Source organism: Microtus oregoni, unplaced genomic scaffold, assembly GCF_018167655.1.
Source record: "Microtus oregoni isolate MIOR12 unplaced genomic scaffold, Mior012 000005F_ref0000423, whole genome shotgun sequence".
NCBI classification, from domain to species: domain Eukaryota; kingdom Metazoa; phylum Chordata; class Mammalia; order Rodentia; family Cricetidae; genus Microtus; species Microtus oregoni.
Genome location: NW_024543064.1, coordinates 16,502,562 through 16,528,364, shown reverse-complemented (window position 1 = coordinate 16,528,364; position 25,803 = coordinate 16,502,562). Strand labels below are relative to the sequence as shown.

Sequence of the window (25,803 nt, the reverse complement as noted above, 5' to 3'; positions counted from 1 at the left end):
GTAGAGAGGTTCACATTTGGGAGTGAGGGAGTGGCTGCTTTCTGGTTGGCACAGGCTTCCTAGGAATGGAGTCTCACATTTGTGCCTTTGTTCACTGATTGGGGGGCTGGTGCTTGGTGCTCTCGACTCACCTTCTGTCATGGTTTGGAAGTACATCTTGCCGCTGTAGCGCCCATAGCCTGCAACGGTGCGTGCCCGCACCTGGAAGACATAGATGGCGCCGGCTTTGAGGCCCTGCACGGTGACTGTGTTGGTGGGGCTTTTTATGGCTGTGGCGTTGTACTCACTGAGCTCCTGCTGGGGAACAGAAAAGACGGTTAAAGAGAGCAGGAGCGCAAGGAGCCTACCGTCTTCTGCTGCTCCTTGGGGCAGGCCCTCTCCGGTGGTAGGTTTACCCATCATGCCTGTGCTGAGTAACTCAAGAATGCTTCCCATGGGGAGCAGAGAAACATATATAGCTCAAAAAAACTATTAAAAACTAAAATAAATGAGTTAAGAAAGAATGCTTCTCATGGAAGCAGTCGTATGATCTTTCTGTCTTGGATCTGGACAGGTGACCTGCTTTGGCCATGTGAACACTCTAGTAGGCATGGAATGAGCATGGTGCAGACTTTGCATGTGTCTGATGGTCTGGCTCGGCTTCCATGATTCCACCATCTGCCAGAAGAGGGGCTTGAACCAGGTTCCAGAACCAGAGAATTGTAGCTGGTTCCAGAACAAAAGGTGTGTGAAGACCCTGACCCAACGAGGGCCATTTAACTCACAGATGCAAAGCTATGAGGAAGAAAAGTAGCCACCTCTTACTGTATGCCATGGTGTTTGTGGGACTGCTTGTTTTGTAGCATTATCCCAGCAAGAGCTGACTAATACACATAGGCTGAGTGGCCACTATGCACAAACTCTAAAGACTAGACTAAGTTCTTGAAAACTGCAGTGGGGAGACCCATTCATCACTTCTGCATCTGACTCTGCCCTGGGCCTTCTTGTTTGTTTTGTGACAGGGCCTCATGTAGCCCAGGCTAGCTTTGAGCTTGATATGTAGTAGAGGATAACTGACTTTGATCTTCCTACTTCAACCTCCCAAATGCTGGGTTTATGGGGGTGTGCCACCATGCCTGGTTTTCTGTGGGTTCTTTGTATTTCAGGCAGGCACTATAGCAGCTGATTCTCACCCCATAGCCCTCCATCCTGTGCCTTGATGGGTTTCCAGAAGATCCCCTGCTTGGTCTTAGCACCCTAGGGGGAGGTAAGAACCAAGGCTTGGAGAGGGACAGTGACATTCAAGTTCACACGTACTGGCTAGTGGCTGCTGTGGGGCTCCAAACGGGGTTCCACATGGAGACACTGGTAGTGCCCAGGACTTTGAGTACCACCATTCTGACTTCCTGGGTGTTGCCCCAGGCAACCTGAGAACAGGACATAGATCCAGCTGGGCGGTGGGATTGCAGATGTGGCAGGGCTAGACTCAAGTGGTGCACACTTACTTACACATCTGCCAGCTGCCTGACACACCTTCCCCAAGCACTTTCCTTATATGGGGGCTTGGCTGGGTGCTAGGGTCCCATAGGAGGCTGAGGGGTAATCCCCAGCCTCAGAGCTCCAACTAGAACAGATGCATGGGGACTCAGCCTCTCAAAGAAGGGGAAGCTGAAAGGCAATTCTGGATCTTGATCTAAGACAAAGACACCCGGCCACACAGGTGGATCATGTATGTGTCCCATATAATAGTGCCTGTTTTTGTTTTTGATTGTTTGTTTTAACACAGATGCTGGGAACTGAACTCAGGTCCACAAGCTTGCATGGCAAGCACTTTACCAAATGAACAGTCTCTCCAGCCCCCGTGTTGTAATATAACTATACCCTATGCTCTATTTGGGGGGGGGGGCTACATTAAAATTTCCTTCATTCAAATTTAATCTTGAACCCCATATTTTTATTTATTTCTGTGGATGGGGCCCAGAGCCTCAGACAGGCTAAGAGAATGTTCTACCACCAAGACGTACACCCCCTACTGGGTTTTATCAGGTGACCCCCCCCCACTTCCTTGGACACTAGGCTTTTGATCAGATTCCCCAGTCTCAAGTGTTCTTTCTTCCTCCATCCAGTTGCTCCCAGCTCAGCATTCAAGGCTCAGCACAAATGCTAACTCTGATGGGGACCTTTTGGATGTCCCAGAAGGAAGTAGTGGGTGCAAAAAACCTCTTCTATTGTTCTGATGCATGTGCCTATCTTCTCTGAGCATGTGGGTTTCCCGAAGGCAAGGGCCACACAGTTTATCTCTAGATTCCCCTCTCAGTACAAAGTAGGCGCTCCTTATGGCTATGCACAGCCAACCTAGGACACAATTCCACAACCGACCAGTAGGTGCCGCTGTGCAACATGTTATCTGCTCCAGCACAAAGGTTGGAGTTCACATTCTGGGTGGGCGCCACTTTAGGGACGCTTGGGGTTTGAATTCCTGACAATAGGAGGACAAGAGATGTAATCTTGGTGTCATAGGTTCCCCCAGGGGGCAGGCAGTAAGACTGCATCCCTAAAGCCAGGCACAGGATTGAGATGGTACCAGATGCTGTTTTAAATACCAAGTTTCTCCTCTGTTTAGTTACAGTGACTCCTCAGGATGAACCCTTTGCTTCCCTGAGGCTTGGTGTACCAATCCAGAAAATGGAGCAATACATACCAAGCCTATAGAATAGATCAGGAAGCACATGGCTCATGGACTGGTCTAGCCTTGTCTCTGCAGCACCATTGGCTGGGTATTACCGGGTGATGGGAGAAATGCAGGAAAGCCTACCAGGGCCACTAGATAGAACCAGACCCCAGCCAGCCAGCCTGCTTGCTTCTTTCCTCCCTCCCTTTCCATTTGTTGAGCCAGACTCACACAGCCCAGGCTGGGCTCACTACACATCTGAGAATGTGACCTCGAACTCCTGATCCCTCTGCCTCTACCGCCAGAGTGTTGGGATTACAGGCATGCGCCGCCACCGTGGCTGCTTTTCTGCAGCCTTGGCCTTCTCATTTGTGAAGGAAGGTAACAGCAGTGGGTTAACCTTCTTGTGACTGTGGAGATCCCACGGAATACGACTAGAGCTTTTAGCACACAGATACGGTCACTATGCACAGTAACTCTGTAAATGTCAGCTCTCAAGGCCACTGTCGTCAACGCTGCCCTTAGCGAGCATATCCTTGCTGACGTTCACAAAACAGGTAAAGGAAGGCTGAGATGAGTGATGCTCAGACTCCCCTGGACAGATCCTGTTCCATTTCACCAAACCCAGCTGGACAGTTCATCCTGTCCTCCGTCCTTGTTCACTGTCTGGAGTGCTCGCCTCTCTCAGCTACTGACTGGACATTTCTGCTGATTGACATTGACACAGATGTCAGGGCCCCTGCATCGTCTAGTGATTCTGCTCCCAGCTGTGGAGAGCATGAACTCATGGGCTCTGGGAAGCTGCTAAAGGAGGCCACCTCCCCAGGGACACTGGACGGATGGAAAGGCGTGGTCTGCAGTGAGCCTGCTGCCCATTTACCCAGCAGCCTCAGGCAATGGGAAGGCAGCAGGTCCCAGCGGACCAGGGGAAATGCCAAGCTAAAGAGACCTGAGAGTTACTGTCATTCCTAAAGGGCCTTTCTGGAGACAGAGGAGTGGGGAAGGTAGGGGTGGCCCTCTGGTGGGGGGAGGCCCAGTGTTTGTTCTACAAAGTTCTGGAGCCTTCCAGAAAGGAACAGACTGTGGGCACAGGGCAGACCCTAGATGCCACAGCTTGCCAAATATCCATCTCACTATTGCAACCTGGCCGCCCTTCCCAGGTGACGCTAGAAGGCTGGACATCAGAGAAGAAGCTGACCTTGCTGCCCTGATACCACCATGAGTTACTCCTGCCTCCCCTTGGGTCCTGAATGATTCCAGGCTGCACCCTCTGCTTCTACTGACCCTGGCACATACTTCAGGGTATCCTAAGCCTCCTTGGCAAGTGCCACACCTACAACTGCAAATCCCCTGCCCCTGGAACCAGCACTATCCCCAGGGCCATCCTGTCATGTCCCTGGGGACCTGGGCATTGATTCAAATGTCTAAACCTGCCATCTCTCACCGACTCTGCTGCCAGCCTTCTCCCAACTCAAGCAGTCACTGTTTCTCACTTGGTGTCTCAAACGTCTCTGAGCCCCCCTCCCCCAGGCTATTCTATTCTCCACACAGTGGATGGATAGATCTTTAACACAACCGGAGTCAGATCCCAGCATTCCAGAATCTTCTATCACACCCTAAATCAAATCCAGACTCACCAGGCCTGGAAGGCTGGACACGCCCCAGCCAGCCTCCCTTTCCAAATGCTCCCCTGTGGCGTGCCCTCTCTCGAGCCCTGTTGTTCTTGTTGAGATCTGAGATCATTTCTCTGTTCTCCTAAAGCAGCTGCTCGGCTCTGCCCCAGGGCCTTTGAGCCTGCTGCGCCCGCTGTCTGAATAACTGCCTTCATCACGCATCCCTCTGTGAGATTCTCTCAGCTTTCAAGCCTCAGTTCAAATGTCCAGGATACAGGCCTCCCTCACTCATGCCAAGACTGTGAGCCACTCTCAGAGACCTCTCACCCCCGAGACCTTTGCCGGCCCTTCTGAGGCGGACACCGCACGTGAATATTAGTGTCTCAGCCTTTGTTCTTTCCCAGACGGCGAAGTCCTCTGCAGCCAGAATCAGTTGGTGACGGTGGAAGTCAAATGGCCCAGTGGCTGGCCTTTGGTGGCACATACACCCCAGGCTCTGAGAAGAGAGGCTAACAGAAAGGGACCTGGGCCTATCTGCATGTCGCTGGTCACCTCAGAAATGACCTTGGGAGAAAACTGGGAGCACCAGGGAGACTGGGAAAGAGAGATGGAAGCCAAATCCTTTCTCTGCCACTCAGCATGGAGTGTTGACAGGCCATCGTGTCTCTGTGCCTCGGTTTCTCCTTCCTTTAGGGCCTGAGGATGACTGTGGTGATGGTTTGGTGTACCCTGCACACAGCGAGGACTATGAGAAGTGGGTAGGTGGCCACTTGGCGGCTGTGGAGCCATCCAGCCCCCAAGAAAGTAGAGCAGTAGTACCCCATCTCACACCGCTGCCAGGCTCCCAGGCGTGCCTGTTGCGATAGCAAATGGGTCGCAGTCGGGACTGCACTGGGATTCCTCATTTCCGCTCTGATCTTTGGGGAAAAATACTTTCAGTTTCATTTAATCACAAAGCTTCTTAATTAGCTTCCCCCCCCCCCCTTTTTCTTTCTTTTCTTTAAAAAAAAAATTTAGTTGCTAAGTTGCCCTGCTGGAGGGAGCAGAGACACTGGTCCTTGCAAGGCCAAGCTTCCTGGCCCAGTTCCCCAGGCTGGCAGCCCCTTCAAAGTACTTCAGGACTCAGTGAGATGCAGGACTGCTTTACTCAGTAGAGACACTCAGGGCCATCAGTGGCCCCTTCCCCAACATATCCAACAGGCACCCACGGAGGACTTACTGACACCCACGGAGCACCTACTGTGTGCTAGGCGGTGGGATGCAGCACAGCTAAAGTCTCACCCTCGCTGAGTTCACTAGGTGCTCAGTGCTATCAGTAGGGGGCGAAGAGAAGGTGAAATGTTGGCCCTGGCGAAGGCTTCCTGGAGAAGGTCAAGACGTTTGTGCTGAGACACCAGAGGATGAACTGGGGCTGGTCAGGATGGCGAGGGGCAGGAAGTGACTGGCCCAAGCAGCCAGCCTGCCTCTGGTTCTTGTTTCATTCAGATTCCATCCCTCACTCTCTGCTTCATCCACACAATGCTCTCATTCATCATCCACACCCTCGGGAGACCAGGGCCCTTGCTGCCAGCATGCGGGCTTTCCAGAGAAGAGGCAAAGACTGTGGGAAGATGGTTGCTGATGGTAGCGATGGTGGTGCTTCTGTGGTACCTCCAAAGATGTTGACAGGCAGATATGAGAGACCAGAGGGGGAAGGATGTGACGGAGAGGTCAGAAGCTGGGGTGTAGGGGAGAGGTGGGAATCGGGTGTGCAGGTCTCTCTGGGGGAGACAGCTGGTTGCAGTGACTGGGCATGATGACGATGGGTTCATACTTCACCAACCCATCTATCTGTCTCTCGGCTTCTGGTTCAGGGCTCTGGGGAGAAGGTGATGGCCACAGAGAGGAGGCCCTGACCTCCTGGACATACAAAGAAGTCAGTGACTAGGAGCACTTGAATGAGAGGCCAGGCTAGTGTGTGACAGAAGATATCAGTTACTCCAGAAGCTGATGGGGTGCTAGGGCTAGGTGAGGTCTCAGAAAGTGGGCTCCAGTGGACTCAACTGTCACTGTCTCCAGCTGTCTTCTCTGAGCCTTGATGGTACAACTCCCCATCCACTTCTTGCTCCCTGTAGGCTCACCCTCAACGAAGGACTTCCTATCAGTCACTGACACCTGTGTCTGAACAGAAGTCTACGTCTCCTATGTCTCCTTTCCCTGGGGTCCTTGTGGTCTCTCCGCATACAAGGAAGAGAGGTTACCAGTCAAAGGAGCAGGCACGGGGCCTCTGGTGTTTATCTGTATGGGAGGCCAACCGTTATGTCCACTCTTTGAGCCCTGTAGTGTGTGGCCCCCACACTCTCTGGTCCCATGTGGTACTGCCCTGAAGTATTAGGCCACCCTGTAGGAGGCAGAGCAGGGGAGCAGGGAGGCCAGGGATGTGCCTGGCGCTGGTTCCTGCCTCCTCTCTTTCTCCTCATGGTCTCTGTGGAGTGCCAGACTTCTCTCCGACCCATCCATGTGGAAATGGAAGCTCAGAGGAGAAAGGACACCTGCCTGAGATTTGAATGGGTTCTGGCTGATTAGTCTTCCGTGCATGCGTGGCTTCCAGCCACAGGTCCCTGAAACAGGAGCAAGGTCTGTTCTAAAGGATCAGGGAGAGATCTCCCCATGCAGCCAGCCCAAGGTGCCTAGGTGCAGACAGCACCACAGCAGACCCAGAGTAGCTTTCTTCTCTCAGCCTTTAGGAAGAACCCTCTTGTCTGCTGTCGGCTCACTGTGGGTGCACCCTCAACTGTGGACCTCCTATTTATCACTGATATCTTAGTTTGAACGGGAGTCCATCTTTTCCAGAAGCCCCTGTAGTCCCTAGGGGTACACTCCTACACAGGCGCTTTTAGTAGGTGAAGACCAGTTATTATCACTAAGTACAGTTTTTTTGTTATTGTTTTTTTGTTTTGTTTTGTTTTAACAACAGTTTATCACAACCTCAGGATCTCTGAAGTCAAGTCCAAAGAGGTCTTGATAGCAAAAGGATCCAGTGTGGCATGTCATTCAGATAGTTTGCTGGTCCCCTGGACCAGAACAGTGAGACTCAGAGAGGTCAAGGCACCTGCCCAAGACTTCACAGCAGGGGCAGTAGAGGCAATAAAGAGCCAGGCAGCCTGATCCCGAGGCTGGCGGGAGCTGGACCTCTAGGCTGACATTGGGAGAGGAACTCTTGGGGAGTCGGGGCAGGTGGGGACACGGATACCTTCTCGTAATATTGTAGTTCATAATCCAGGATCACACCGTTGGGCTGGTCTGGCTGGGACCACGACAGGGTGATGCTGTCCACGGTGCGGCTCACCTGATGCATGATGGACACGGCCGACGGTGCTGTAAGAGAGGTCAGAGGTCAGGGGTCAAAATAGGCACGAGGAAGTGTGGCTTACCGGAGAAGGGCCTGGGTAGATAGGGAACTGTGAGACCAGTGAGAAGGGGGGTGGGGGGCAGAAAGCAGGGTGGTGGGGGTCAGGGACCAGAGAAAGGACCAATAGGGGGTGCTGGACTGTGGTAGGAGCTGGGGTTTCTCTCAGGGCGATGACAGCGTGCCAGAACTAGAGGCGGTACAGGAAACACACTACCTACCAATGTGTCATACATGTTGAGCCAGTCAGGGGTCTGCCACAAGAACCTTACCCTCAACCAAGTCCATCAAATAGTCAATCTACGAACCCCAGCCCACCAGCAATCTGTGTGTTCTCAGCAAGGGGGTAGAGAGGGGGTTGTGGAGTGGGCTGTGCTCAGTGCTGGAAGTGCTGCCACAAATTATTTAGTCCCGTTTCTTTGTTTTGTATGCATGGAAACGAAGACGTCAAGAAAGCCAGGCGCCGAGCCCACGTCAATGCCATTCTCTGATCCTTTCCTTCTCAGCACTCTAGCTTGGTTCTTGCCCCTTCCACCAGGGCACGCTGCACCTGCAGTGTGTCACAGTGACCCTGTGGAAGGGGGTACATAGTAGTAGGGACCAGAGCAGGAGATCTTCAGAGCCCTGCTCTTACTAGAGGGGGCCCATCCACGCCTGGGTTCCAAAGTGCCTCTCTGGCCTGGGTTTGTGGTCCCACAGGGGACTGAGGTCTCACAGGGCAGAGGAAATGTCTCCTAACCTCTTTCCTGGCGCTGTGATGGGCAGATTTCCCATCCAGGCCAACAAAGAGATTTTTGACCACTGATGCTAACACTTCTCCCAGGTTCTATTTTGCTTCCCGGGGCTTTGGCTGTACTGGGCATCAGCCGGGCTTAGTCCTTTGGGAGCTCAGGGGCCTCTGACTTTGGAGCTGACTTAACTATTTCCATTCTGCCTCGTCTCCCCCAGACTGTCCTCTGTCCTCTGGCCAGGCTGCTCCAGCACTCTGCCTGTTTCCCCAGACCCCTCAGCCAAGAGGCCAGTGTGACTGAGTCCCGAGTACGGACTCCTGTTCTGCTCACTCCCTGACCACTCGCTGATCTGTGGCCTGGGCAGGGTCTTTCACCTCTAGGAGCCTCAGCTTCCACACCCCTGTCGTATGCAGTAGGGTCACTGTAAATATGGAGGGGAGGCGTGTGTGAAGGCTGAGCAGGTAAGAAGAACTGGGAATGCTAGGATCCTTCCAGAGGGAAGCCTCTCCACCCGGCCAGTCAGAGCCACACAGACTCATGGGAGAAAATGTGCTTCTTTCTGCCCGGTGAGCTCCCCTGCCCCTGTCCCCTAGGCCAGCACCACACGAAGTTCTGTAAAAAGGAACCAGAGAATCCAGACTGGAGCCAGGGCCCCCGGATGTTGCTTCTGGAACGTCCAGTTTACTCCTGACTGCAAGGCTGAGTGGGTAGAATGGGTCCTGTTGCTTACCCCTCTTTCTAGCTTGTGCCAGTGTAACGGGGGTCCTGGCTACGCCTCACACTGCCTACCCACCACCGGATGTTGACCTTGCAAACCTTCGAACCCAGACTCCTAAGCCGCTGCCAGGTGAAGCTGACTTTGCTGGGAAACAGAGCTTGCTCAGAGAGGAGAAGTGGTCTGCCCAAGGTCACACAGCAGGAGGCGGGTTCCTAGCAGCTGAGCCCTGGAGGGACACGTGGTCCGGTCATCAGGTCACCTTTCACAGACCACGCCCAGGCCACACTCTCTCCACAGTCCCTTTAGCTGCAAGTTACAGAGTGTCCTCTCTAGAGGGGTGGGAACCATGTCGCTGAAGCACGTGGGCCCGGCCTTCGGAGTCTGGCCTTGTCCTGAAGGCCCTGGGGTGTGATTGCCTGCTCCTCTGCCCACCCAGCTCACTTTCTTGGGGACCCTGTGAGCCCAGGATGCCCACCCAGACGAGGTCCTGGTTACCCACACCCACACGGTCATTTTTCATCCGCTAACTCAGTTAGTACACATGTCATCTGTGAGTTGGGCATTATTATACCCACTCATCAGAGGAGGAAATGAAGTCGGGAGGTGGGGGGCGGGTGAAGAAACATGCCCAAGGACACGCATAGCAAGCAATGGACCCCAGATTCCTCCCTCCAGTAAGACAGGCAGACGAGGGAAGCCTGCGAGGGCTTGTGAGGACACCTTATGCTCCAGACTGTAGACTCGAAGCCAATCTGCCCCCCTCCAGGCATGGCGGGTACCACAGGCTTGAGGGGTCTGGGTCGCAGCAGTCTTGGGTTTCAGGCAGATCCTGGGCTCTGAGCCCCTAAGCCCCGTGACCCAGGCATGGAGAGGAGGCGGCATCTGCCGGGAAGATGATCAAGGCAGGCCAGGGGGCTGGCCTCTCTCTCGGAATCCAAGGATTAGAAGTGAGAAAAGGGACAGGCTGGAAGCTGTCCGGGGCCCCTCCTGCTGCCGCGCCCACCCTGGGTCGGGTTACCCTGGAAGTTGGACATCAGGGAATTCTGGTATTTTCAATTATCAGCCGGGCATGCCAGCAGGCTATGGGGTCAGCGGTGCCCTGTGACCCTTGCCAGGAGATGGAGCCCCAGGGGGCAGAACACAGAAGAGGCCCGTGGCCTGAGGGGGTGGGGGAAGTCGGTCAGCCAGCTCTCCTGCAGCAGGTGGTCAGGGGGCCTGCTGGCCTCTAGCAAGACCTGGGAAGAGTGGGGAAAGCCATCGCTGGCAGGGGCTTAGGCCAGCTGAATTCTCTCTGTGAGTTATGTTTCTTCCCTAAGGCATGGTGGGGCTGATGAGGGATTTCTGAGGGCAGATGAGGAGATCCTACAAGGTGGTCCCCACAGACTAAGTGGAGGCCCAGCTTTATAGTCATAGGTCATAGAAACAGGAGGCAGGGATGCTGACTGGTCACGTCACACCTCACTTCCTGTGACTCAGGATCCCAGAGCGCTGAGAGTGAAGGAATCCATGACCAGGTGAGAAGAATCAGTGAGCTAAGGCACCACGGGGAGAGGTGGACACACACTGGCGGTCCGAGGCCCCACCCCAGACCCAGGTAGGCTTATAGTTCCTCTCAGAACCATCTGCTGCCCTTGTTCCCATGAATGGCCCCACAGATGTCCCACCCTGCCATGGAGGCCCTGCCTGGAACCTCCTCTTCCTCAATCCCCTCTTTCAGTACCATCCATTCTGTCTCTTCATGTTCTCAAATATACTGAGCTCCTTCCCTTCTGGGTCTTGGCTCCTGCCTTTTTGCCTGGAAACCTCTTCCCTTCTGTCCTCCCGAGGTCAGTGGCCCTCATCTTCATTCAGGTCTCCACCCAGATGTCATGGTTCAGAGACACCATGCCTGACTGTCTCTCTTCTCCGTCTGACACACATTCAGTCCTCTGCCACCAGTGCCTGGAACAGCGTGTGGCTCAGAGTAGGTGCTTCAAGGGTATTTATTGGTAGGAGTCAGCGAGGGAGGGAGGGAGGGAGGGAGGGAGGGAGGGAGGGAGGAAGGGAGGGAGGAGGCTGACTGCAGGCAAGCTATCACTCTCTCCACCCTTCTTCTCTCCTTTCCTTCGACACTTCCTGCTGCCTTCCCCAATAGTCAATCTCTCTGACATGAGCAAAATTCGAGTTCTTAGCTAAGCGCACTGTGCCCAATTAAAAGACTACCCAACCTCTCTCCTAGTCCGCGTGACCATGTGTGCTTGCCAGTGGATATAAGCTGAACTCTTTTTTTTTTTTTTTTTTTTTTTTTTTTTTGGTTTTTCGAGACAGGGTTTCTCTGTGGCTTTGGAGCCTGTCCTGGAACTAGCTCTGTAGACCAGGCTGGTCTCGAACTCACAGAGATCCGCCTGCCTCTGCCTCCCGAGTGCTGGGATTAAAGGCGTGCGCCACCAACGCCCGGCATAAGCTGAACTCTTACACAAAACCCGAAGGAAGTCACTTAACAAGGAAAACAGTCTCCTCCTAACTCACATTATCCTCGTGTCTGGGACATGTGTGTGACAGCTGGAGAGGCTGCAGCCAGTGTGGCCCACAGGGATAAGATGTGTTGAGGAGCCTGGGCCCCCGATGACTCCACATTTCCTATTTTCCAATATTCGTTACACATCAGAGAAAGAACACCTCCATTCTGGCTAAGCCACCATGGGGTGGCTGTATCGACTGTCCCTCTAGAACTATACCCCTCTGTCGGTCACTTTTCAGGGTTCATTTCACTGGCTATGTGACTTCCTTTGGCCAATGGGACATAGGCAAACATGACTTGAAAAGGCCCCTGTGTGTCTATCTGGATGCTGTCTCAGTTCCCTGTGTCTGCCAGGAGTTTGTACCCAGGATAACGTGCTAGGGCAGTGGTTCTCAACCTTCCTATCGCTGAGACCCTTTAATACAGTTCCTCATGCTGTGGTGACCCCCAACCATGAAATTCCGTGTTACTTCGTAACTTTAATTTTGCTACTGTTATGAATCATCATGTACCTATCTATGTTTTCCTACTGTCCAAGGCGACCGCAGAGGGGTCGCGACCCACAGGTTGAGATATGTTGTGCTAGCGGCTTAGCATCGCACAGCGGCTGGAGCCACTGCAGACTAACGGACAGCTCTCACCGCCACACAGGGAGCCAAGCCCTCACGATACCCACAGGGCCCTGGAGCAGGTGGAGGCAAACACAAGCACACCTCCACCAGGACCGAGACTGCCATGGGCTGTCCGGAGACTCGCAAACTCGCTGCGCGTTGCTTCTCTTCTGTCGCCGGCTTTGTCATTCGGCCTGTCCTATATCCCTCCTGCACCACGCAGCGAGCCTGTTGTCGATGGCACCTTCAGTCAGCACTGCCTCCCACCTCCAAAGGATCAGAGCGCAGGATGCGGTCTCCCTCGCCCTCTCTCTCCTCTCCTTTCCCCAGGCCCCCTGCTCAGAGTTCTCTGATCCTCTCCGCCTCCCAGGGAGAAAAGAGGGTGAAGACAAGTTCTTATCAGTTCCAGAGCAGAGGGCATTGTGTGCCCAGACCCAGCAGGGCACCGGGATCAGAGGAGTACGGGACGAGAAGGGCTTTGGAGAGTTCAAAGTCTTTCGTCAAGGGAGCCACGTGGCATGGTGTCATGGACGCAGACCTGGGTAGGGTACCTGCTCTGCTAAGGACCCCCGTGGGATCCTGAGAAGCCAATCAGAGATCGCTCTGAGCCTCAGTTTCCCTCTATGTAGCAAGAACTATGCATGAGATGAGCTGGGGCCCCTGTAGTGTGGGGTATTTCAATATGAACCTGGTTAACTGCTGTGATGAGCAGGTGAGACCCCAAAAGATGTCTACACCCCCATCCTGGGGAATGTGGTCCCTTATGTGGCAAGGAGGCCCTTAAGCTGGGAGATTTTCCTGTATTACCCGCATTGAGTCCCAACTTAAAAGAGTGGGGTTTTCCTAGTGGGACGCTCAAGAATTTGGGAGGCTGAAAAAACTGGCACCCTGTGGGTGAATGAGAGCTATCAGGGGTTCTGGGTATGGACTTGAAGGGGCCTCAGTGGCACAGGGTGGCTCATAGCTGAAGGAAATCGAGCCATGACTGAAAGATCAGAATTCTGCACACTCTCAATATACAAGGGTCAGAAGCTGGGCCCGGTGGTCCAGGGGCTATAATTCTAGCTACTCAGGAAGCTGGGGGAGGACTATCTCAAATTCAAGGTCTATGTGGGGGTACACAATGAGTTTTAGACCATCCTGGGCAATTTAGTGAGACTCCACTTCAAAATTAAAAGGGAAAAAGTATGTAGCTGGGTGGTAGAGCGCAAACCGGACATTTATGAGGTCCTGGGTTTGGTGCAAAATAAAGATAAAAGCTCAGCTGGTCCCACAGCTCCAACAGCAAGGGACATTTCCCTGCTGAGCTGCAGAGATCTACATAGCCTCAAAACAGTGAGCTCCTACTGTGTGCAACTAGAACCAGCTAAGCCAGGGGTGATCTGGCACACTAGCACCCGACTGCTTATCCTTCTAGCCCTCAGCAAAAGCCCATTCTGCAGGCAGGGGAACTGAGGCCAGAGAAGTGAGGTCTTCCTTCCAGCTGAGACCTCAGCTTAGAAAACACAAAGATCGCTGTCCTTTCTCCCATGTGACCAGCATGCCCAGGATGGATCAGTTGTTCAGCGCTTCTGGCCTTGAAAGTTGCAGTCACCTACCTGGACGCAGGAGGACAGCCAAAGGATTGACCCGCCTCATGTCTGCAGCTGTCCTGCCAGCCCTGGCCCTGACGACATTGTTCAGATCCTGCTGCCTCCTGCCAGCTGTGCCAGGCTGTGCCTCTGTGCCAGGCTGTGGGCACAGCTCTCACCCATCAAACTACCAAAGGACCTTTCAGCTCTGTGAGACCCATGGATGAGGGTCTGGCCAAGCACCCACGTGCACTGAACAAGTGTAATGGGCTTCGTGTTGATGCAGGGGACCTCTGGGTTTTACCTGCCTGTGCCATGCAGCCTGATGGCACTGGGGACAGTAGCTGAATCCCTCCCCTTAGCAAGGAAGGAGGCCCAAGGGGAAAAGCGAGCAGACGTGAACTTATTGGCTAGCCCTCGTGACTGAGATGTTTCTCCCTCCACCTCCACGGCTACCCAGCTGTCCTGCTTCTCATTTGGATGCTCACATAAACGTCACCTCCTCAAAAAGTTGTCTGCCTTGTCCTGTGGTCTCACTGCCCTTGTGTGTTCTTGTGTGAAGGGGCAGGATGGCTGTGTGACAGAGGCCAAGGGCTCCGACAGCTGGGCCCAGACCTGGGGTCTTTCATTACTAGATGGTGGGCCTGGGCATGCGACTTGGCATTTTTTTCTAGTGCAAGCCCTGGAAGCCCAGTCTAGCCTCCCTCTCCTCAGTCCCTGAGTGCCACTTGTGACTGGGCAGAAGGCACTCCACAGAGGCAGAGTGTGGGTGGAGGCGCGTGACGGCTTTATGAAGTCAGAAGACAGCTCTGGCCCCGGCGAGTGCCAGGGGACTGTGAGCACAGCCCAGTGCTTGCCCAAACGAAAGGCTTTTTCCTTTTAAGGCAGTGAGCTAGATATTTATAAACTGAATTTTAGGGTCTGTCCAAAACCCACCACTGAATGCACTGGTCTGGACCAGAGGTCCCTGCCTTGTTTCTCTGCAGTCTCTAGTATCGCCAGCCGCCCTCAACCTGTCTCTTCATGTTGCCCTTTCCCTTGCACAACCCCCCCCAACCCCTTGCACAACTCCCCCTTCCATTCCCCCTTCCATTCCCTTGCACACTTCCCCGAATCAGCTGAATGCTTCTGAACTGCTCCCTGTGGGGTATCCCCTTCTGGGTGCTGGAACAGTCTATGTGAGGAAAAGCAGACCGCTGCACGTGGGAGGTAATGGCGGGGAAGACAGACAGATGCATAATGACCAGAGACATAAAACTAAATCTTAGCCGCAGGAATGCGAAACCCCGACGCTGGGCTGGGACGAGATGCCCGAGTCAAGACCATCAGTGTGATGAGCTCAGGTCTGAAGGCAGGCCAGAGTCACATGTGCAAAGGCCCTGCGGCAGGAGGAACAGGGGACCCTCTGTCCACTACCTCCTGCACTTCTCTCCCTAGGGACACCTTCCTCTCTATCCATTCCATCTCTCCAGCCTGCAGAGCCCAGCTCGAATGCTTATTTAATGCAGGAAGCCTCTCACCTGAGAAGGCAGTGGTCTGCACTGGGGGGCACTCCCGGGTCTCATCCCAGGAAGCTGTGACACGGGCTCTGTATCTATGTTCTACCTTGTACCCACAGCAGAAGTCCTTGCAGGCGGAACCATTTGTTCCAGGCTGGACTCAGAGTCCACTGGTCCCAGGTTCAAATCAAGAGCTGAGCCACTTAGTGATTAAGATCGTCTCCCAGCCTCTGTGCCTCAGCCTACTCACTGGTAACGCGGGAAGGCTTGATGTGGCTGCCCAGCTTCTGGCTGGCCTGAGATGAGGGCTTTTCAGAGGGCTTAGAACGGACAGAAGTGGGAGAAGAAGTGGGAAAAGGAGAAAAGCCCAGGGACCTGGGCTCAGATGGACTCAAGTTTCTCAGATCTGAGAGTAAGAAAGACTCAAGTTCCTCGATAAACATCAGATGCCACTCCTAGGCTCTCTCTCAGGAGGCCTGGATGCGGACCAGGAGCCTGAGTTCTGAAAAATCTCCTGTCTGGTACTGGCAGTGCCCAGTTTGGTGGGGGAAACTGAGACCCAAGTGAGGAAGTGACTTCGTGGGTGTGACAGAAGGCTCAGGCTCCGGTTCTCTGCCCAAGAACAGCAGGGCCCACTCTCTGCAGGCGGAACACACCTCCCACCCCCTCGATGTTGGCCTTGGCCGTGGACTTGCTGTGACTGCTGAGGGATACAGTGTGGTTCCTGCTACACACCCACCCTTCACCTGGAGAGGAATGAGCCTGGGGATGGTGCTGAGTCACAGAAGAGACTGGAGAGAGAGCCTACACCGTGGATGATGCCTGCTCAACACAGCAGACCCAACAATAGGAGCCAGTGACTCACAGGGTCCTACAGTGAGGGAGGACACAAATGTTCCTCTAGTCTACTGAGCTTTGAGGTTTTTGTTACACAGCACTACTGCAGTAATAGCTGACCATTACACTAGAACATAAGCAAGCAAATATCAATGCTAGGATGGAAAGCCATGCCCTCCTTCTGTTCATGTGAGCCCAGAAGTTAACCGTGGGTCATTCATCAGGAATTGTCCACTCAGGTCTCTTACTAGTCGGGACTTGCTGTCCAGTGAACTCTGGGGATCCTCCTGTCTCTACCTCCCCGGCACTGGGGTTAGAAGTTTAGACCACTGCACTTAGTTTTTATGTAGGTTCTGGAGACTCAACTCGGGTTCTTATACCTACACAGTACTTTACCTCCTGAGTCATCTCCCTAGCCCCTCCTTCTGTTTTTCAATCCTGAGGGTTTCCCCAAGCCCTCCTTCTAGAAGCCTCTCCCCTCTGTGCCCTCCCCTGAACTCCCTTCTCTGATCATGTCTAGTTTGAGACAGGACGGACCCTTCTCAGCAGCCCAGGTACCACTCTTTGCAGCTAAGCACCAAAGCTCTTAGCAACAGCTTTCCCTCCACCTTGGGTACCCAGAAGGTGCTGGGGGAGGCCCCCAGAGCCCGGGAAGAGCTCTAGAAACTTCCTTTCTACCTTCTTCCAGTGAAAAACATTGTTCCCTCCCCTTGCTGTAGCTTGGGCTCCAGCTGAGTTTTCTCAAGATGGAGAGACTCAACCACTGAGCCCCATGGGCTGCTGTTGGGTATCTTGGCCAACAGCTGTAGCTTCTGAGGTTCTGTAAGAAGCCATACTCCTTCTCAGACACAAAAACAGACAGTAGGGCCACATTTATGGTCAAATATACGTCCTTTCTATTCTCCAGGGCTGAACACACACATGCTCACAAATGCATATGCAGATAAGCTACAGGCAGATATCCTAAACCCATAGTTATCAAAACACATGGAACGGTAGGGCCACATGTTCTGACATGGAACACAGACCCACAGTCACACTCTAGCACCAGAGTCCCTTAGACCTGACCTCTCCAACAGTCATCACGGTGCCTAGGGACTCAGTGGGTCCTCTTTCTTCCTTGAGGTCCCCTCCATCACTGTCCTAGGTTCCCTTAGTTCTGCAAACTATGGCTGCAACAGCCCACCTCCTTCAGGAAGCCTTCCTGGTCTACCCTGAATGTCTGCCTCCAGGATCTCTGTGTATTTCCCAGGAAGGGCAAGCTGAGGAGTAGCTTTTTTTCTCCTCTGTAGGCTGTAGTTCTGTTGAGGGAAGAGCTTGTTATTCGGCAAAAGGTGCTAAGTGAATACACCAGGAACACACACCGTCTACTCCACAGTACCATAATACACCAGGGACACACACTGTCTACTCCACGGTACCATAATACATCAGGGACACACACCGTCTACTCCACGGTACCATAATACACCAGGGACACACATCGTCTACTCCACAGTACCATAATAGATCAGGGACACACACCGTCTACTCCACGGTACCATAATACACCAGGGACACACACCGTCTACTCCATGGTACCATAATACATCAGGGACACACACTATCTACTCCACGGTACCATAATACGTCAGGGACACACACTGTCTACTCCACGGTACCATAATACACCAGGGACACACACTGTCTACTCCACGGTACCATAATCACCTTGGTTGTTCCACGGAGTCCACAGTGTAGGGTGTTCCTGAAGGGATCAGGGGCTGTTGCTAAGACTGTTGCTTGGCACCCTTCTACCTGAAGGGACGCAGGGTGGACCATGGAAGCATATCATAAAACCACAAAGAGTATTGACAAAGAGGAGTTCTGGAGAGTCGGACCTAGGATCAAACTTGTGCTGGGGTCAGGCTGGACGGGGCTAAGTGGCCTAGGAAGCATCAGTGGACACTGCTGGAAGTCCCTCAGATCTGCCACTGCCCTTTGCCCTGAGGCTGCAGAGATGACATCTCATATTCAGTGGACCCAGCAGGCCACCCAACCAAGTCCAGCCACTCCCACCCACCTGGATCAAGCAGCACCATGTCCTGGGGCTCCTCTCTTCTTCCTGACTCAGTCTGGGCAGAGTTGGGAGACACGTGGGTCATGAGTCCCGTGGATCAGACACCCACAATCTGCATGGCTCAACTCTTCTACCTTAAGCCACTACATGCCAGGTCTTGTGACGTGTGCACCATAAGAGGCAGTCACTATTATAAACCCCAAGGCAGAGGGTCACTTTGTCCCCTTGGGAGTGCTGAAGCACAGGCAAAATCTTTTTTTTTTTTTAAAGTGTCAGGAATCAAATCTAAGTCCTATACCTATTAGCCAAGTATTCTAGTACTGAACAACACCCCAGTCCTAACTGTTGATTTTTTGGAGAAAGGATATTGCTATGCAGCCTAAGCTGGCCTCAAATCCAAGATCCTCCTGCTCCAGCTTCCTCAGTGCTAAGATGATGGATAGACATGACCATCTTAGCGCATAAACAATCTCGAAAGACAGACAGCCTCAGTTATCTCCTGGGACCAGCAGGGCACGATGCAGCGTGGAGTGACAGTCCCTTCCCCTGTACCTTCGGGGCTCACCTGCTTGGTTGGTGGTGATGTTCACAGAGGCGAACTGGGGTGAGAAGGGGCTCTGGTCAGTGACACCATTCACAGCCTGGATCTCGAAGGTGTACTGCGTGTGCGCCAGCAGGTCACTGATGTATATGCGTGGCTCGGTGAGGCCCAGCTGGCGGGGTGCATACTGCACATTGTCCCCACAGCGGGTGCAGGCACCCCGGCCTGAGCCGCAGCTCTTGCAGATGATGTTGTAGACCAGATCCTCACGGCCCCCCGAGTCTCGGGGTGGGGTCCACTCCAGCATGAGGGACGTCTCATTGACGCTGGAGATCACAGCCTGGGGCGCAGATGGAATAGCTATGGAGGGGACAAGAGGGTCAGTGGAGGCTGTGGGTACTTCCCCACTCCATGCCCACTGCCTCCCCCAGCCCCGGCCCCCTAAAAAGGCTTCCTACAAATCTCTCCATTTACCCAAATAAGCTTCTAGAACATGTCATCCTGCTGAGAATCATTACCTGCTTCCCTTCAGGCTCCAGCCTCCTTAGTATTTGTTCCTGGGGATGATGTTTTCATGTTTGGGGTAACACCTACATACTATCGTCTCTCTTTCCCTTCCTTCCTTCCTGTGTGTTGTGCATGTGCTCCAGCGAGAAAGGCCAACAGCGTGGGGCTGCTTCTCTCTTTCCACCTTTATGTGGGTTCTGCCAATTGAATTCAGGTCACCAGGCTTTCAGGGTAAGCCCTTCACTCATGGAACCATCGTGCTGGCCCTTTCCCTGTACAGCAGAACCCAGTTTCACTGAGGGAGGTAATTTGTGTATCAGAAAGGTTACATTTCCCAGCCTTTGTGATGGATCAAGCCACTGATCAAGAACAGAAGTTTCTGAGTAGTGTATTTTATGCATGTTCATGTATGCATGTTCATGAGTGTATGGATGTATATGCGTGTATGTATGTGTGCAGGTATGGAAGTATGTGTATGTGTGCATACATGTGACTATGTGGGTGTGTTACCTGCATGTGAGTACATGGATGTGTATGACCATGTGGGGGTTGAAGCAAGGGTATCCAATATCATCCTGGATCATTCTCTGCCTTGCTTCGAGGCAGGGTCTCTCACTGAATTGGAAACTCACTATTGTACTGGGATCAGAGATTTTCCACTTCCTAAGTGCCTGGCCTTTTATATTGTTGTAAGGGATTTGAATTCAGGTCCTCATGCTTGCAGAGCAAAGGGGCCTTACTCACTGAGCCATCACCCCATCTCCCTAGAGCTGTGTCTTAAAATGGAGATAGATGGCTACATCAAGTCTTTTTCTCCTTTCTGTTGCTGCTGCTGCTCTCTCTGTATATGTGTGTGAGAGAGAGAGACAGAGAGACAGACTGACACAGAGAGAGACAGAGAGAGATGGCTGAAATTTCAGTAGCTGTGCTAGAAGTGACCATAAGGAGAAAGCCAGATGCCTAAGAGGCCATGATGAATTCATCTTTCACATGACAGAATAGGTCTGTGTGGTCTACGCCCCTGGGGTCAGCTCTGTGAATGTCACCCTTGACCGACATAGGGGATAGAACATTGCTGTTTTCCAAGAGTATGTTGACCTTTGACCTGAGGTTGAGGCTGCAGCTGCAGCCTCTGTTGCATGTGTCACCTGGCTCTTCTGCCAAGCCTCCTCCTGTCCTTCTGTGAATCGAGACCTTGACTTTATCCTCCTCATGACTGAGTGGAAGGGGGTAGAAGTCGGATGCCAATGTGTAGTGCAGACCCAGGAATGGCTTTAGACACCCTCCTCCGCCAGGCACCCAGCTGCTCCCAGCCATCCCCCTTCTTTGAGCCTTCCCGTGAGCGTACTGGGGTGGGGGAGAACGTACTTGTGCAAGGCATGTCTAAGGGGTCCAGGTCAGCCCTGTAGTAGCCATTACGGCATACACAGTTGGTGGCGCCCTCAGAGGTGGTGCGGCTGTTGATGGGACAGTGGGCACAGGCCTCATCCCCCTGGTTGGCCTTGAAGGTTCCCGATGGACAACCTGGGAGAGAACAAGGGAGGGTCACTGAGGAGGCCAGGTGAGATGAACAGAGGCTGCAATATGAGGGACCCCTGGTCATGGTCCTGGGGACCCCGCTCCCGAAGTTCTGGGGTCTCAGGTGCAGCTTGGCAGTCTGGCTCTGGCCCAGGGTTTCCAGAGGAGCTGTTATTATTGTCTCTGAAGTTGCCTGTGGATTCAGCATCCTCAACCACCTCCCCTTACTGTCCTGTACCTCAGCCTGGAGGGGCTCGGCAATCTGGATCCTAACCTGGTTAGCTGCTAACTAGCCTGGAACTAGGTAATAGGGCTCTAGATCACAAACAACGATTTTGTTACAGAATCCTGGGCAGTTAGACAGCACTGTGAATGACTTGGTACACGCTAAGGACACTGTTGGAGTCACACAGACCTGAGTCTGAGTCCCTGTCTGTGTCGCTTTGGGCAAGTGGTTTAATCACTCTGCGATGCAGGTTCCTTATTTGTGAAAGTGCCATCCTAAGGTGAGCATTCTGCACACATATGTATGATGCCTGATATAACCCAAGTTAGGTAGCTTGGCCAATGGGTTAAAATAAAGGGGTTTGCAGTACCAGGTTCAGCCTGAGGGGGCAGTGCCCACACTCAGTCAGCACCTGGTACTCCAGAGCGGCATGGTCACAGGCTCTTGATGAGCAGCAGCCTTGCAGCCAGGACATGCATGGGTTAGGTTCTACTGCAGGCAGCCATGGGAGTGTGGGTGGTTTCAAATCCACGCGCTCATTTCTGCTGGCCCGGGAAGGGAATCCAGAGGTTGCTGGCAGGGCCCTGTCTCTCTCAGTCTCTAAGTGAGGAGGTGGATGGGAAAGAACTCCAGAGGAAAAACTCCCTGGGATGAGATGCTGCTAGTTCACCTACAGGCAGGGGTCCTCATCTGGAAGACATCGATTCCATGTCTGGGTGCTGTGCAACTTTCAGCAAGCGACTGCATCTCTCTGAACATCCATTTCCTTGTATACAGAAGGCTAACATACACGGTCCTAATCCGTCTTTCCAGCCCTGGGTGTCTGGTGTTTACTTTTCAAGTCCTAGTCTTAGCAATTCTTAGCAACTCATCTTCTGCCAGCTGAGCCTCCAGGTCAGAGACCCTGCCTTTTCTGGGGCTTGAAACAAAACCTGAACTGCAAAGGATTTACCCTCCTGCCACAATGAGCTACGGACAGGGTTTCCTGGCCATTTTCTCAGCTGCCCCAGAACCAGAGCCGCCCTGAGTGACCACGGCTTGGATTCTGCCTAACAAGTTGGTATTCAGCAAGTGCTCTATAAATGCTTCCTGAAGCTGCCTGCTTCAGTGGGAAGAGAACTTTAGAGAATTACCAAGTTAGGATAGCAGTGAACATGGTTTAGGAAGCAGGCCGCCTGGAGAATCCCCTATCCACTTGGGTGTGTAGTGTGACCAGTGACCTAACCCACTTCCGTGTCCATGAAACAGGGCAATAGCACTTAGCGCTCCTGAGACCATCCTGCTGGTTCAGGTCTGTACAAGGGGGTTAGAGCAATCTTGGCATTGGACACACATGCACCTAGTTCAAAACCAAGCTGCTGAGTGACCTTGGATGAGTTAATTGACCTCTCTGGACTGCAGCATCCTGACTGGTAAGAAAAAAATTTCCTGCCTTTACAGGGAACACAGCACCAGACATGGCAGAGAAGGGGCTCTGCTCTGTACCAAGCCAACCACAACTCCCTATAGACATGGGGAAACAGCCCCTTTCAGGCCTGCCTCTCCTGCTGGCTTCCAGGACACAGGTCAGTAAAGATGGTGACCGAGCTAATCGAAGGCCACCCTGGCTCTAAGGGAACACAAGGGGTTCTTCATCACAAACAGCCAGGCTCCAATGACAGCACCAAGGAGGTTCCCATGGTACCAACATGCATACAGCAACAGTTCCGAGTCCCCTGGAAAGGTAGCTCTGTCCTGAGGATTTGGCCATTCCCCTCTCTGGAAGCTGACTGAGGCTAACAGCCACCCTGCCTCTCTCACATCCAGGCACGGGAATGAAAGCACGAAGAGGTAGAGGCACCGTCTCAGGATGGGGCTTTGGCAGCAGAGCTGGGGTCAGCCCCAGGCCGTCTGGCTCGTCTGTTCCTTCTGCATCTTAGAGTCCAGACTGACTTCCTTTTCCATCCACCGCCCCCAAGTGTTGGTGGAGAGGAGGTAGATCGACAGTTGCTACTATGGACACTCTCTGGGCACCCCTGCAGCTCTGGCTTTGTGACCCCGACTCCTCACGAGTTCTTGCTGCGGTGGAGTATAACAAGGCTACCATCTCGACATGGTCCAGGGATCCTGGGGTGTCGCAGCCATAGCGGCTGCAGACTAACACCTGCTCAGGGCTAGCCTCTCAGAGTTTGTGTCCCTCTCTGTATGTGGGAACGTGGGGGCTTGTGGGAGGGTCTAGAACTACCCTAAGGAAACCCAAGGATTTGGCCCCTAGCTTGAGCTCCTCCTGGCTCTCTCATCGGAGCGTGTACAGTGCTCAGTGCCTGTTCCATCTGCTGGCCAGTTCCCGTCTGCCTGGCAGGTGGCTGCTCTCTCCCCTCTGTGCCATGCCAGCCATCTGGACCACCTTCCCAGCTGCTGTGCTGGGCTACTGTGTCCCAGGCCAGCCTGATCCTAGCTGGGTCCTCAGCCACCTTCCCCCCACAACCACCTTTAGTCTCTGAACTTCCTCAAACCTTCTCCTTTTCAACCTGGGAGATCGCCTCATTCTCCACCCGGTCACCAGGAGAACCCCTTTGCCTGCCTGCACCTCCTCACCTCCCACCCCCTGCAGTCACTCAATTACCAGGTCTTCCCTCCACAGCAGGGTCCCATGCCTGCCTCTTCTTGGCCAGCTCCCACCCCTGCAGGCATCTAGAAAGCTCTTTCCCACCCACTTCTTGGCCTGGCAGGACCATCTGGCCTCCTCCTGCCCAACCTCCCCAGCCAGCTTTCTAACATACAAGTTGTTCCATGTCACAGAAAGAGAAGCAGCAGCAGACAATGGAATATTATTTGGCTGCAAAAAGGAATGAAGCCCAGGTTCGTGCTCCCACTGGGGAACCTTGAAAACATTGTTCTCTCTCAAAGAAGCCGGTCACAAAAGTACGGTTCCATTTATAGGAAAGAGGCGCAGGCAGAAGAGCCGCATCTGAAGAGACAGGAAGTCGATGTGTGGCAGCCAAGGGCAGGGGACAGGGGAAAAGGGGAAATGGCTCCTAATGGGTAACAGGCTTACTTTGGGGGCGATGAGCACATCCTGAAATCGATTGTGGTGGTGTTTGCACTGCTCCATGAATGCACTAAAACCCCTGGATGAGCTCCTCTGAGCAGGTGAATTCAGAGGTGTGTGCAGAACGCTTCACTGGGCAGTTGCTGTCCCAAGAGCCACCTCAAGGAGTCCAAGATCTTCAGGGTCCCATAGACTTCAAGCTGGAGCACTGCCCATCTCTCCTGCCTTGACATCCACTCTGTGTCCCTCCACACTCACTCACACATGGTGCCCTTGCCACCTGGACTGCCCTCCCTTGGCCACTGGTACCTACTCCAGTAAGTCTCTCTGAGTGCCTGCCTTCATGGCTTTCTTATGAATCCATATGCCCGGTGGGTTGTTTACCCGGGAGGCCTTGCCAGTCGCCCAGATGGATGAACAGAGCAATGGAAAGAACAGTAGTTCAAGGCTTCTATTGGTATTTGGGGAAACTGAGGCACAGAGAGACAAAAGGTCTTGAGACTCAGATTCCCCCTCCTCCCCTGACCCCCAACAGAGGTCTGGGCTGGCTCCCAAGCCCCAATCCTTGGTTGCCACATGCAAAGGTTCAGATCTGAGTGCAGAGCAAGCATCTGAACCTGAGCAGTGCCCAGTGCCCAGGGGTCTCCCTGTCCAACCTTTGCCCCCCCAAGCCCGCCACAGACACGGCAGGGATCTGCTGCACAGCTGTTCAGTGGCCAAATGCTGTTTAACTCAGAACAGATCCACGAGGCCCAAGGAGTCAGCTCCAAGAGTCTCCTGGCTACTTCTTAACATCCCATTCTCCATGGAGCTCTAGGCCTTGTGGGTTTCATTTCCAGGCCTCTGCTAGGCTGTACCCCCTGCCTGGTGCTAGGCTTGCTTTACCCAAAGGTTGCCTACCGCCTTAGGAAGGCCAGCTAGACTATTGTGAAACTTCGGCATTGTTAAAGCGCCAAAGCTATGCTGGCCTCTGCCTCAGACTCTTTCCCTTCAGTGACCCTCAGCTTGGACCAGCATTAGACAGCGGCGGCCAGGGGCTTGCAGGTCCCATGCTGGAGATGCTAAAGAAGCTCCCAGCCTCAGTGGGACCCTAGGAGGTACTGGTTCAATGGAGAAATACATCCTCACTGGACAGAGAAACAGGGAGGGATGTGGGCCACCCACATCTTCGTGACCCATCAGACCACTTCAGTGTGCAAACGGACACATACTCACTCTTTCTGTCTTCCGGGCCTGTCTGCTAGGGTGACCAGTTCTTATATTCTAAGTCTCGAGTCCCCAAATTCCCAAGTCTGAGACCAGCCAGGAAGGCTTGTAGTCCCACTGGCCACTTGTTTTCAGTTTTTCCTGTAGCCCAGACTTTGAAATCACTGTGTAGCTGGAGATGGAGATGACCTTGAACTTCTAATCCCACACCCACCTCCTGAGTGACAGGATTATAGGCCTGTGCCGCCACACACCTGATTTATTCGGTGCTAGGGATCAAACCTGGGGCTTCATATCTGCTAGACCAACACTCTACCAACCGATCCACATCTCCACCCCTGACCCCATCAGACACTTCAGCTGGAGGGGCCACTTCTCAGCCACTCACAGGTACTCTGGCAGCCCGGCTGCTGAGCCTGCTCCTTCTCCTCAGAGCACTTCTGTACTGCTTTCCCCATTTCTGCCTAGCAGCCGGCCAGCACCGACCTGTGCTGCTGGTTAGCAAGTGAGAAGCCCCCACCCACATTTGTGTTCGCGTACTGTGTGTGCTTCCCCGAGAGCCAACTCCAGGTGACCGGCCCGAGACCAGGGCCACTG

The 25,803-nt window shown here is 53.4% G+C and overlaps 1 protein-coding gene across 5 annotated transcripts in view; it reads right to left on the bottom strand.

The window, feature by feature from the left end:
* Ephb2 (EPH receptor B2) overlaps window positions 1-25,803 on the bottom strand; it is a 181,571-nt gene that overhangs the window by 17,846 nt on the left and 137,922 nt on the right. For 2 of the 5 annotated variants that reach the window (XM_041651220.1, XM_041651221.1), the window contains exons 4-7: window positions 20,594-20,749; window positions 18,743-19,078; window positions 7,496-7,620; window positions 132-297 (exon numbers count right to left, since the gene is read on the bottom strand). In XM_041651220.1, the coding sequence (XP_041507154.1) occupies window positions 132-297; window positions 7,496-7,620; window positions 18,743-19,078; window positions 20,594-20,749 (783 nt within the window). The remainder of the gene's footprint in view (window positions 1-131; window positions 298-7,495; window positions 7,621-18,742; window positions 19,079-20,593; window positions 20,750-25,803) is intronic. The other 3 variants (XM_041651217.1, XM_041651218.1, XM_041651219.1) reach the window with 2 other exon arrangements.